Genomic DNA, 14,381 nt, shown 5'->3' on the forward strand with positions numbered 1-14,381 from the left:
ATCTTTTCTTCTTTTGATTTAATAACTGATGTTGTGGTGTGTAACCCACTCATCACTGCAAGTGACAGTACAGGAAAAGCAGCATCTGCATCCTGGCCTGTTGTCGAAGGTGCCTGTTACAGTCTCTCCTCCACCTGACTCCAGCTGCCATGCGGACTTTTCCCCCCCACCGAGCCTTTTGGCTGTCCTTCCTCAGGCACACGGCTTTTTGCCAAAAATACAAAGATGAAATCCAATCAAAGACCTGAATGCTCAAGATGCTTTCCCGCTTTGAGATCCGGGAAGCACATTTGAGATGCTTTTGTCTAGATTGACCTTCCTGTATCATTAAAATATAATATTACCCCATTTAATTTAGGAACGCTTATCTAAAACAGACTGTGTATGTTTTAAGGCAAAAATCTTTAAATTGCATACATATTTCTGAAATCCCTTTGAAGTCTTTTAATGCAGATAATAGCCACAAGAGAGCGCTGCCAGCAAAGGATTCAACCACTGGGAAAACTACAGACTTGAAGCTACTAAAAAAAACCCAAAACAAACATCTGTTGAGGTCAGGTAGTCCCATCTGAACGTTTAAAAGAAGTACTCAGACATTTAATTGCTCTACTTATGACATTCAGAAGTCAGGAGAGATTCTGGGAGTCTGTTTTGAACATGAACTCTGAGACACATTCATTGTTCTTGCTCTGTTTTCAAAGGGAGATTACTCAGCAGTTTTTGGATTTTAGGCACCTTTAAAATGACTCTGCAACTGAGACACTAAAAACTAACAGACTGTTTTCTGATATCATTATATATTTTTTCATATTTGTAACTCATGAAAACTCAATGCAATGAGCTCAAACATCAAAACTGTGTTTGTGGCTTTGCTGTTTGTTTTTGCCCTCTATGTCTAGAGCATTTGAATACCTTACACTCCCTTCTTCGAACTTTTCCAAGAAAAGTGCAGAAAAATTCTAACAACAACAAACTCAGCCTCCTTTTCTGGAGGTAGCAAATGGAACTACAGCATTTTTTTCCATGCAAAATAGGAGGAGTTCCTGGTTTTGCATTTTCAGCTTCTAGTCTCTTATCATAAAAGGAAATTACTTCCAAAAAGTACCCCTAAAAAAACCCGACCTAGTTTTTCATTAAAAAATTAATAAAATACATATAACCATGTGCTTAACTTATGGACTTCTGGGAGGAGGGAGGGGATCTAAAAGATAGAAAAGAAGTAATAAAAGCAACGTATTAATGTTCAGATACCTTAGAATGGCAAATTGAACCAGTATTTTGACAGACAAGTTACTGACAGGGTTATATGATAAAGGTATCTGTCCAAATCCCTAAATTTGAGCAAAGAAGAATATCCTACCTTAAAAGCCAAAATTCACACAAAAATCTATACAACTGCCCTTTGTCCTGCTCTCAATATTGCAAGACCTATAGAGGCTGTAGTACTGCTCTTATCTTTCTCCACCCATATGCTGGATAACCAATTGGTCTGATGTCCCATCTGCCAGTCACCCTGTGTCTGAACATGGAGAAAACAGCAACGCTGCACTACAGTCAACAGTGCCTCTTTTAAAAGAGGCCAATGCTAGTAGTTTTACTTTGTCACAGCACAGAACAGCTCCTTTCCTATCCCATAACCTAGTAAGTTGCATTTTACATAAAAATAAACTAAAAAGATCTGCAAAATGCTCTGCTTGGTCTGTGAAAACAAGTAAATCCAAATAAATTATCAAGTTCTGGGGCCCTTAAAGAGTTCAGTCATTAACTTGGGCAAATCAGTATTTCACCACCAGTTTGCTCTGGTTTTCCTTGTACCTCAGCCCAACTGTACAAGCTTGAGCAGGATGGCGCAGCAATTTCATTTATAAATGAGATATGCGCTGTTGACAATGAGGTATTAAGTTGTATGAAGTATTAAATCATCGATTTTCCTGCTTGCTAAATTCACAATAGACTACCACGCTAGAACTTTCGTATTTTGGAACTGTTTTTCTTTGTTCTGCCTTGGGAAACTAGACAGGCACATCTGGATGTCTGAGATAAAAGCGTTGATCTTGGGTTTATCGTACATTATACAAGCTACACAAATAATTCTTCCTCATCCTTATTTTGTTCATATTCCGCTACCTTTTGATGGCTAGATAGCATTAAACTCCTGATGTCATTCTCTTACTTCAGTTTTTGCCATGATTTATCAGAATTCTTTTAAATGATAACATTTTTTAATGAGCATTTATCACCTGAAAGCATCTAAAATGCTTCACATATTGAAAAATTCTGGTTTCATCCAGATTTACTTTCAAATATTTTGGAGTTATCATGCTCTGTAATTAAGGTGCTAAAGAAATTAACCTTTAACAAATTTTAAAAAGGGTTTTATTCACCAGTAGTACTGAAGAAAAACACAGCCTCTAACAGGGCGAGTACTAACAGCAGCAGAAGGAAATCAAAAGACACAGAGAATTTTAAGCTATCTCACCCTGACCAAAGTGAAGGAGCATGAGCAAGCAACAGGAAGCAGAGCAGCCTTTGGACATACTCCCCACCACCACTTTTGCCTAGGACAGAGCTAGCGAGCACAGCAGCACAAAGCTGCCCACACTGGCCCAACATTCTGCCTTCAGCAAGAAGGAACTTGCTGGGTCCTTGGAGCACGAGGCTGTGGAAACCCTGCTTTGCTTGTGGCCAGAAACAACAGGAGTGGTTTTGCCTTCCCGCCGCTTACTACAATGAGCTTACTGTAGGAGAGCTGTCCCAAACGAAATCAGTTTCCACAGAAACCACGTTCCAAATACCAGCTGATATTTATACATAGGTATGGTGCATTCCCACACCAATTTTTAGCTGTGATTTACCTAACCACAGCCAAGGTGACCCAAAAACAGGAGTGAGGAAAAAGAGTTTCTCCAGTCCCAGGGCATTTCAGGAGACAGGCCAGCTTTAGTTCATCTCATTCCTGGTTACAACACTATAGTCACATGATGGAAATTATTGAGCCTCCACAAAGAACAAATCCATGAGCTGAGATGCTGCAAGTTTTGAGAAAGCTATTTTGCTCTGACATGCCCTATGCCAGACCAGATTTTGAAGACATTACCATCCCTCCGGAGCACTTTCTTCCCCATCAGATGCCATCCCCAAGTTCAGCTGCCCACTTGCCAGCAAGGCTGCTCCATGAGCCAGACCAAAGAACCAACTCCAATTTCCAATGCAATCTAGCAGAAATCTCCCCAAACCCCCAGCTTCTGTAACGCTGTCCTTCATCTGCACTCAGTGTGAAGCTGAACTAAAAGCATAAGGGCCATATAACTCAGCAGTGTGGTAGCTATGCTTCTGTGCCAGGCTTTGTTTTGCCAGGTGAGCCAGTATTATGCAGATTCAGAAGCAAAGACCATAAAATAATGGGTTTCTTGTGTGAGAGATAAGATGCAAATGTGCTCAGTTATTCAGTAACCAAAGCTGCACACTCCTGCATTCCTGGCCTTTTAAGTGGTCATACTGCTGAAGTTAAGAGTTGGATTCAGGAATTATTTTAAAACCTTTTTATAATCTTTTCAAGTTGGAAGGTGTTACATGTATTTAGTTGACAAAGTAGAGCATAAAATCTCTACACTCAACATGGTAGGGCTACTTGACAGTGAAACATTTAAGAAGCCTCCAAGTTCTCAGTCTTGTAGGTCATTTAATAATTTAATTAACCTAAAATAAAAGTACTACAAGGAGAACTGCAACACACTGAAGCAGAACTGTTATTACTACTATCCTGAAGTTGTGCATGTGCACACCAATGTCATTGACTAGTGTTTAAAAAATCCAACCCTCTTAAGTGTTTAAAAGCAACCCCAAACAATTCAGTATTTCAAAATGTTTGTAACGTAGGCAGAAGCACTCCTTTCAAATGCAAAAAAAATTCCTTACATAAAAAAACATTATTTATTTGATCTTTAGTAGATAGGATTACAACTCTGCTTCAGTCAAGAGTCTGCAGAGATCTACAGTATCAGCAAACACACACAAAAAATCTGGTGTGTGTACATGTGAAAGTACTATATGAAATGAGTAAGCCTTCAGACCTCCAGATCTTAGAAAGATCACCTGTTTGCCCCTCTCACCCAAGGAGCTACAGTTTCCACCACCTACACTGAAATTCACCATTGGAAAGCAGTTTTAAGAATAAATCCACTGCCTTGGTAAAAAGTTCTAGTTAAATCCTGTAAGCACTTGTATACATTTTCATTCTCAGTCATGTGAGTACTCTCATTAAATTGGATGAGACTACTCATGCTCAAAATTAACCATTTTGACAAGTGCTTGCAGGACTTAAGAAAAAAAAAACCCAACACCCTAAAACCCAGTCATGACTCACAGGTTGTTACCATCTAATACATATTCCCTTCCACAAGAAAACAACATTGCCCAGTTTTGGTAACTACTTCACAAAACTGAAAACTGTTGCCACAAATAACCTTTTGAATAAATGTATTTAAATTATAGAGGATTCCTGTTACCCCCAAGGAAATGTTTATGCCCTTCCTAGTACTCCAAGCATGAACCTATAGGAGTTGTCTTGGTAAAGCATGCTAACATCTGTTCTCTTTTTGGCCTTCTGTTATTCAAGCTTTAAAGGGTGGATTTTTAGATTTGTAAATAAATAAGTTGCAAAAGTCATCACAAAATGAGAACATGGCATTCGCAACATACACATGGAGAGAGTCCTGACACCTTACAAGACAAAAATCCACACTCTTTGAAACCTGGGACAATACACCACTAATTGCAGGAACTGAAGCTTCTGTTTACCTCAAGTGTCCCTAAGTGTGTCACTAACAGCACAGATTCAAATCAGGTTAACACAACTAAGAAACTGGTGAGGTGGGCAGAAAATTACGAAATAAAAGTACTTTTTAGAAGTGCAGTCCACCAAAAAGACAACTGGCTCAGGAAACGTCCAAAGACCTGGGTGGTATTGCTAGTGAGTATGAATGAAGGTGAAGGGAATGTGGATTCATTCACTCTCCTTACTAGAATTTTGCACAGTAAATTTCAGCATTCAGACTACACTTCTAATGGCAAGTCTGTTTGCTCTCACTCTCTTTCCTTCTCTCTTCTGTAACAAGGGACCCCTCAGCATTGCAAAAACAGCTTAAACTTTTGCCACATAAAGGCACCAAAATGCAATGCTATGTAACGGAAAACGCACCCGTTCACATGTGTGCAACTTAAAGGCTAGTTCACAGACCTTGGCAGTTCCTGAAGTCAAGTTAAACTGAAAGTTTTCTGTCACCAGCAGGTGCTGAGGAAAAGAAGTCCATGGCTACTCCCTTCCCTTGCCCATCCATTTCCACTGTCACTAACAGATGATTCAAAGCAACCAACAGGACAACCCCACATAACTTCTTAGGGTGGCTCCCAAAGGCCACCCTCCCTTTAACATTAATAAATCACAAGTGGAAGCATCATCTGTGTGTCAGTTTTTAAGTTTTATGTGTCTCATGGCGAAAAATAATTCCAAACTTTCATGGATTTGCAGTATATGCTTATGTTGAGGATGTGCAAAGGAATGGAGGTTATATTTAATAACCAGAGGGAATTTAAGTTAGAAGCGTAAGCAGAACAGTTAAATTACACAGGACATGGTAACTACCTCACTATCAACACTCAGAGCAATTTTGCATATGCATAGATAGGCATGTACATATCATTTCCAAAACAAGAAAAATTAATGTACAATTCCTGTAAGAAATGTCCAAAGCAGCTTCCTTTCCATTTTCCTAAGAAAGGAATCTGCTCAAGAAACAACTCAGTACTACACTGAAGCACATAATTAAGATGTGTTGTTTTGACAAATCCACTTGAGAAAATAACATGAAGCCTCCTGAGTCTTCTTTTAATCCAAGACCAAAAGTACACCACGCTTGTTCAACCATCAGCATGTAAGCTACTTAAACATCATATTTGTTGTTAAGTCAGTTGAACAGTCCTGATTTGGTTTAGACCACAGCTATGCAATGTTTCAAAAAAATACAGCCAAGCATGTATGCTGATAGCCAGCACAATTATGCTGTGCATTTGGTACAGCAGGCACTTTAATTGAGACCAGTGTTATTTTCCCTATGCAAGTCAAGCATCATATTCTTTGAAAACAGTGGGTAAAAATATTTTTGCAGAAGCCAGCTACCAGTGCTTACCAACACCAGCTCCTTGGGAAACTTTTGACAGAGTCACAAGTTAATTATTGTGAATGAAACATGTTACTATGGCAAAACTTTTTCATTTGGTCTTGTAGGTATGGTAATGTAGGTACGTTAGACTCCTAAACTGAAAATAGCAGGCCCTACTGCTTCCCAGGTACAGAAATAGATCGATACAAGATCAGGTTGTGACATTAGTGCATGAGGAGGTGATCCATATGGAGGGATTTCATATGGACATGCTGACATTAACTGCAAGGTAGTTCTGTACTTTCCAGAATAATTTTATTAAGAAGTAAATTTTCCACTTCATGATAGTTTTTAAAATGTTTGCTTGTCATTTTTGGATCAGTTCAGAAATAGATACTACAAATAACCCTAGGGAAAAATGATTTCAACACAAAATCTAGCCCTTGGCTTCCCAAGCTAACTCTAACAGATAGCAAGAACAAACACTATTAAAACAAAGATTCTTTTAACCTTCAGGATGGGGTTGCTAAACTTAAAGCCATTTGTCTATTTTGTGCTTCAGATTATCACACTGACACCCACAGAAAATAAAATGTTAAATCAATGCTATCACAAGACATCACAGCACTAGACAAAGGACACAGGGCAAGCAGACAAGAAAATGCTAAGAGCACTTGTAGATCAGTACTTCATGATATATGTAACTCAATGAAAGGGAAATGTGGGACTATTCCCAGTCTCGCCAGAGAACAGTAAGGGTGGATCTAAAGAAGACTGAAATAGTCTAAAACTGTTAAGGCAGCCATTTTGAGATTGCTGTAATTAATTAAAGAGCAGACTGCCTATGAAAAGTGGTGGTCCTATCCAGCTGAAAACCTACTTCCTCAAGTAATTTTGCAGTCAGATCAGTTCCCTGATCCAATTCAATCCAGACCTGCAGGAGTGCTCATACAAAGACTAAACAACTGGTTTGCTTAAATACAGGGCTGTTTAAAGCACAAAAATTCAGCCTAAGATTTAGGGCAAACAGAACAAAACAATACTGTTGTTCAAACTATAACTTCTGGGAGAAAGCATGCAACAAGGCTTTTATCAAAACCTGCATCATTTGAACTTACAACAGGAAAAGAAAAGCTATTTTAGCACACAGACAGTAGTGCATGAGAACAAGTTGGCCAAGGATAAAATGAGACTGGGTGTTAAAAGGTTTCTGACCGTCAAAGGACTGATGTCCTAAGGCAACCTTCCAAGAGAAAGAGCAAAGTTCAAAAAACACAGACAAAACCCCTAGCTAATTTCGTTCAGTAGGTTTTATGAAATTTTATCTAATATTATGCAGGCTCCTCAATGACCCAAAAGGCTCTTGCCTCCTTTGGGAGCTATGGAAATCTTCGTGAATTTAGGACAAAAACGTTTTCCCTAACAACAGCCACTATTTCAGCCTCTTGGCTAGAAAAGCTAGGTTGCTTTTGCCCATTGCACATGTGCTAGGGCAGGAAAAAGCAGAGGAATGAGAAACAACTGATGAAAACCCATCAGCTTTGCACCAAACTGCACACAGGCATGCATAGCAATGGGGCTCTGTTGCCTGCAGAGAATGGCCACAAATTCCCAGCAGCAAATCAGTGCTTGATTAGCCGTATGGAAAGTTCTCCAAAATCACATGCATGAAGTGAAGCACTTGTGAATGACAAGAATGGCATAGCTGTCTCTCTCTTATGAGGGTGTTTCAGCATCAAACTTTCTGCCATTTCCAATGATAAATCTGAATCCATAGATTCTGAGCAAGTTGCTGTTATGAAACTGGAAAGCCCCAAGAAAGAGAGAATCTTTCCACTTGGTCTGAAGCTTTTCATAGTAATTAAGACTTGCTGTCTTGGCAGATTCTTCAATGTCTATAAAATTTCTCAACCCTGAAGTTCTCCCTTTCTGTGACAGAAACAGCTCATGTAACCTCTGCTAACAAAAGTGTTTTTACTGGAATAGCCAGTGCAAGTTGAAACTACTGAACATCAACATGATTTATAACAGTTGTGAATCCACTCTGGTTTGCATTTATTAGCTCTAGTGCTACAAAAATTTGGGAGAACTTTCAGAAGTAGTGATGGGTGAGGATATAAACTATCACCAGTGAAAGAGATGCAGATTTCCAGAATTCTGTTGACAAGAACTTCTTAAACCAAAGGTGAAAAGCATGCTTTTGTACCTCTCTTACCTATCAGTGCTACTTCATGAAAGACAGTCCTCATTTAAGACAGCCTCAAACCATGGCTATATTTATAGACTGGACCATCACACCTGTTAAATTCTCAACATTTTCTGTACTGCAACAAAATTATTTTTTTATTCTAACGGAGACAGCCAAAATTCTCACATGAAAGACTGGTAATTTGATAAAATTCATTAGAAAGTCCTAATTCATGAGAGTATGAAATGAATCAGAAAGATTTTGTTCAGATTTCCTGGTTTGAAATTTTTTCAGAAGTTACAAGCTTTAACCTACTTCAACATCTGTTCACTTTTGTAAAAAGTATTTTATGAAACTTATTTTTAATTCAAGTTAGTAAATAAAGTGTGAACTTAAAAGTCACAAGTCAAAATGACAAAACAAAAAGTTTCCATATTAAAAATGTGTTCTGTTTTGATAAACTGTTATAGCTTTTCCCCTTCACTAATAACTGACTAAAAGTACCCTTCAGCCAAGCCACCTAAGAAATGCTTGAGACCTCAAATATTCTCACAAAGTGGGAAAATGCAGAACAGAGTCCTGACTCTTCACAACACCACAGTGTTCACAGAGTATGTTGCCTCAGTTTTTTGCTCTCATCAATAGGCTACCTCTCCCCATAAAGGGTTTGTGTTCAAGGAGGAGGTAACACCACATAATATGCACGTTAATAAAAATGAATGGAAGTCTTGCCAAGTTTTGTCAAATTTAGTTGCCCAGTAGCTTAGAGCCTGGAACACATTTGGTTTTCCAGCTGAATGACACAAGCTTACCTTTTCACCACAAGCTTCAGTGTCTTGTGTGAACCTTTCACCAGACAGATTGCTTCTTGTCGGAAGCCGGAGAGGCCCACATCATTGATGCCAACAATTTCATCCCCAGCCAGTAACTTGTCCACAGCTGCAGCTTTGCTCCCATCTTCAATCTGAAGAAAAAGTGTATCAAATGGCAGAATTATTGAAATGGCACAGTGCCACCTTTAAAATAAATTAATGAGCTTTCAATACTGGGTTCATACAATAATTAATACAATATTTAAGTGCTTATAGTAGTTTAAAAAGATATACTCAACAACATTATAAATAAAGATTAATGCTACAGATGCAGGAAAGAAATGGAATGGGGAAACCTCCTCAGAGAACTAGAAAGCTTTGAGAGTCAAAAGCATCTGTGATCTTGAGCTCCGTTCAATAGTGTAATCATACTTGCAAATAGAGCTTTGGGCAGGCATCTTAAAAACTGGTTCTCTAGAGAAGGTATCCAATAATATTAATCATACAGTCAATAACATTAACCACACAGTCAACTGCACAAATCTGGCATGCAATGAAACTCCAAAACACTGCTTAACAAACTGGTCTAGAAAATGAAGTGGTTTGCATCAGGCACATAACATTCAGGAAAACACCTGAGAATGCAGAATCTATACAGCTAACAGCTCCAGCTGGAAAAGATACTGGTCTGAGATTCAAGGAAGAAAAACAATGTACCACACTGCTGAAGAATACAGCAGTACTAAGGAAAACTCACTGGAAGGTTATTTTGCCCCCACAGGCATCTCTCTCAAGCACTGAATTTTTACATGACTATTCACAACATATGGCAAAAAACACACACAAGACAAAAAAAGAGTCAGGTTTTGTCACTTCTCACCCCAAAGAAGGGAAAAAACCCCAACATTCCAAGTTACCTATTTTCAAAATTCAAACTAAATTTCAAAAGCTTGATCAGCCAGACTAACAAGTATGAACTACAAGGATGTTGTGAGGTTATGCAGAGAGAAAATCAGAAGGGCTGAAGCCCTTTTATCTGGCTAGTGAGGTAAAAGAAAATAAAAAATGTTTCTATAAATACATTAGCTGCAAAAGGAGGGCTAAGGAGAACCTCCATCCTTTATTGGATGAAGGGGAAAACACACTGACAAAAGACGAGGAAAAGGCTGAGGTGCTTAATGCCTTGTTTGCCTCAGTCTTTAGTAGTAAGACAAGTTGTTTGCTGGGTACCTGGTCCTCTGAGCTGGAAGACAAGGACAGGGAGCAGTTTGAAACCCCCATAATCCAAGAGGAGATGGTTAGCAGCCTGCTGCACCACTTGGACGTACAGAAGTCTATGGGGTCAGGTGGGATACGCCCAGGGGTATTGAAGGAGCTGGTAGAAGTGCTCACCAAGTCACTTTCCATCACCTATCGGCATTTCTGGCTAACCATAGAGGTTCTAGCTGATTGGAGGTTAGCAAAGGTGATGCACATCTACAAGAAGGGCCAGAAGGAGGATCTAAGGAACTACAGGCCTGTTAGTCTGGCCTCAGTGCCAGGAAAGGTTACAGAGCAAATGATCTTGAATGCCATCACACGGCATGTACAGGATAAGGTTATCAGGCCCAGTCAGGATGGATTATGAAAGGCAGGCCCAGCTTGACTAGCCTGATCTTCTCTGATGAGGTTCTGTTCAGTGGATAATGGAAAGGCTGTGGATGTTGTCTACCTAGACTTTAGTAAAGCCTTTGACACCATTTCCCACTGCACTCTCTTGGAGAAACCGACTACTTAGGGCTCAGACCAGTGTACTCTTTGCTGGGTAAAAAACTGGCAGGGCCCAGAGAGTTGTACTGAATGGAGTTAAATACACCTGGAGAGCAGTCACAAGTGGTGTCTCCAGGGCTCAGTGTTGGAGCCAGTTCTCTTTAATATCATTATCAATGATCTGGATGAGGGGGTTGAGTGCACCCTCAGTAAGTTTTCTGATGACACCAAGTCGGGTGGGAGTGTTGATCTGCTCAAAGGTAGGGTGGGTCTACAGAGGGAGCCTGGAGAAAAGGAGACTGAGGGGAGACCTCATCTCTCTCTACAACTACATGAAAGGAGGTTACAGGGAGGCGGGGGTGGGTTGGTTGGTCTCTTCTCCTAAGAAACAAGCGATAGGACAAGGAGGAGTGGGCTCGAGTTGCACCAGGGGAGGTTGAGATAGGATATTAGGAAAAATGTATTCACTCCAAGGGTTGTCACGCACTGGAACAGCCTTCCCAGGGAAGTGGCTGAGACACCATCTCTGGAGGTATTTAGAATACATGTAGATGTGGTGCTTATGGGCATGGTTTAGTGGTGGGCTTGGCAGTGCTGGGATAACAATGGTCATAAAGGTTTTTTCCAACTCAATTCTATGATTCTAAATATATCCCTGGAGACATTCAAGGTCAGGCTTGACAGGGCTCTGAGTAACCTGATCTAGATAAAGATGTCCCTGCTCACTGAAGGGGGAGTGGACTAGATGACCTTTAAAGGTCCCTTCCAACCTAATAACTTCTATGATTCTATGACCTGTAGGTGTTGAACACTTTGCAGTTCAGGCCCTCAGCTTTCTCAGTTTCTTCCCATCTCATTTGCTATCAATGCAGCCTCTGGATTCTGAGTTGCTTGGGCTCGTAATCCATGCATTTAATTTAATTCCTCTCTCACTTGCTCAAAATCCATATACCACCTCTTCCTGTAGATTTGACACTTTGTCTTCAACCAAAGACTTCAATTAATGTCTTAATTATATTTTGCATTGGCTACAGTACCTCTGAGTCCTATATTATTAAATGCCAGTGAACCTACAAAGAATAATTTCTTGTAATTGCCCCAACTGCAGAAAGCTTAATAAAGAACTGCCATATTCTGAGGCACCAAAGTCAATCAACAATGAGATAAATCTAGAAGAAATTTAATGTTATGAATTCTGAAGCTCATACTACAGGTTTTAGGAACACTCCAGCAACAAAAGTATAAATTAAATAACCTAATAAAAAAAGCAATATCGCTTGATGAAAGTACATTAGAATGATCTCATATACCACAGCAATCTCATTGCAGGCACATAAAAGCTCTCTTTATGCAAGCTTTGGATAAATGTTCTTAAAAATCTTCAGACCTGTAAATCTAAGTCAAAAAGAATGCCATGAAAAATGCTTAGTCCTTTATCCCATTCTAAAAAGCTCATTATTAATACTAATCAAGCAACTTTATTTCCAGGACTTATCTTAATAAAAACACAGATAATTAAAGACAGAGCAAGATTCTACATCCCAATACATCTAGTTCTCAAGCTATGACCTGCCCTGCAACCTGCTTGCATATACTTTGAACATCAAGCATTTACCAGAATACAGAATTACCACTGCAACACTTTGGTAAAATTGAAAACAAGGGAGCAGAAGTGGAAATGACTTATTTGCAAAGAAAGACTCCAGGGTCAAGTACAGAGCGGCTGCCATACAAGGGACAGTGAAGTTAGGCAGAGCTGAACAAGAGAACAGGCAGCTTGGGACTCAGGTGTCTCAAGGCTCCTAACAGGCAAACGCAAGTCTTTCAAGTGTTCAAGATGCATTTCTGACTTACTAGTAGACAAACTGCATTTGGAGGTGTGAAGCCCAGTAGGTTAGAAAAGAAGCATGAAAACATTAATGAAAGTCAGAGTTGCATCGCTAGCACTGGAAAGAGGTCAAACTGAGGTGAGGGGTGGAGGGGGAAACATAGGGGAAAAAAAAGAAAAACATCTTGATGGGGGATTCATTTTTTTAATCTCCAGAATGTAGATGCCAACTAGTTGCAGCCCTTGTGTCCTGAGCAAAGCCTAATGACAAAGAGTGAGAAGCCTCTGGAGCCTGCCACCTGGGCCTGAAGACCTCAACAGGGTCTTTTTTTTTTTTAAAAAAAAAAAAAAAAAGAAAGAAAAGGCAAAAAACTGTCTCCTAGGGTTTCAAGGAATGTTCATTGTTCTCAGTAAGCATGTTTGTTTTTTCTTCAGGCTGAGGGCAAGGAGTATTCAGTTACCCCCTCTGAGTTTTCATTTCTGCAGGGAGACTACACATTCCACAAAATCCAAGCTTACCAAAGAGACTCTGGCTGTTCAAAACAACATTAATCAAAAAAACTTCAAAAAAAATTAAAAAATATAAACCTAAGCACAAAGCTGAAGCTGTCCTCATGAAAACTAGATGTTACTTTCTTTAATACCTTGCCTTCAGATCAGCTGCAGCTAGGGAGAATAAAAACTACATATCCGTTCACAGTAAAAGTTTCCCTGAGCTGAACAAATTTAAACACAAACTTTTTGTACTCAGATCCCCAGACAGCTGCATGTATGTGATTCTACTTGACAATGCATTTTTAAGTGGAAATGGGAAAGTCACCTAGACAGAAAAATAAAATTTCTTCAAATACACTAGAACTCCTTAAGTCATAATGACTCAAAAAAAAGCTTTGCACACATCTAAAGAAACACAGCCAAAAAAAAATTTAAAAAATCCATGAGGCAAAGACCTCTTCAAAAATACTGCCCTACTAACCTGCCTCCTCTGCTCAAACTTCAGCAGTACCATTCCAGCATCTATTCAGGTTGTCTCTTTTTCTGTTTACTAGCCTTACCATTTGTTGTTTTTATTCATTCCCATCTTGAGAAACTTTCCATCTCAACAGACCTTCACTGGAAGCATAAATCCTAACCAAAATATATAAACGTTTCAGAACTGGCAAATACACTTGAAAAATTTGACAACTATTTCTTACACCTCAAACAGGAATGTATATCACTTCTCCATCTACAGTCAGCTATCCTATGCTCTGTCCAGGCCTCAAACCCAAGTTTTAAGATTTAAATCCTTATTATTTATCTAATTATCGCCCTTTTCTTTCTGAATTTCAGATGCCTAGAAAAATTAGGTCAACAGCTGAAAATAAAGCCTTGAAAATTGAGAGGGAGGTTTAGGATGAGGTCTTTGAAGAACAGCAAACAAGAAGAGATCTGCCTTTGTCACTGTTAACAGGCAGATGTGACTGGTTGTAACCCTAAACAACCCCTCTGCTCAGTCTGGAATACTTGCAGGAACTGAATGCCCATACAGTATACATCCTCACGTTTCTATAACAATAGTAGGAAACAAAAGACATACAGGAAAAACAATCAACACCTTATTTACTTACAAATAACAGACAGAAGCCTTCAAAAACAGGTAC

General features: G+C 39.3%; 1 protein-coding gene across 2 annotated transcripts in view; it reads right to left on the reverse strand.

Annotated features, from left to right (window-relative positions):
- Window positions 1–14,381, reverse strand: part of SHROOM2 (shroom family member 2) — a 124,940-nt gene that overhangs the window by 61,616 nt on the left and 48,943 nt on the right. For both annotated transcript variants that reach the window (XM_051634207.1, XM_051634199.1), the window contains exon 2: window positions 9,162–9,313. In XM_051634207.1, coding sequence (XP_051490167.1) covers window positions 9,162–9,313 — 152 coding nt within the window. The remainder of the gene's footprint in view (window positions 1–9,161; window positions 9,314–14,381) is intronic.

The sequence above is a fragment of the Apus apus genome, chromosome 1, assembly GCF_020740795.1.
Source record: "Apus apus isolate bApuApu2 chromosome 1, bApuApu2.pri.cur, whole genome shotgun sequence".
NCBI classification, from domain to species: Eukaryota; Metazoa; Chordata; class Aves; order Apodiformes; family Apodidae; genus Apus; species Apus apus.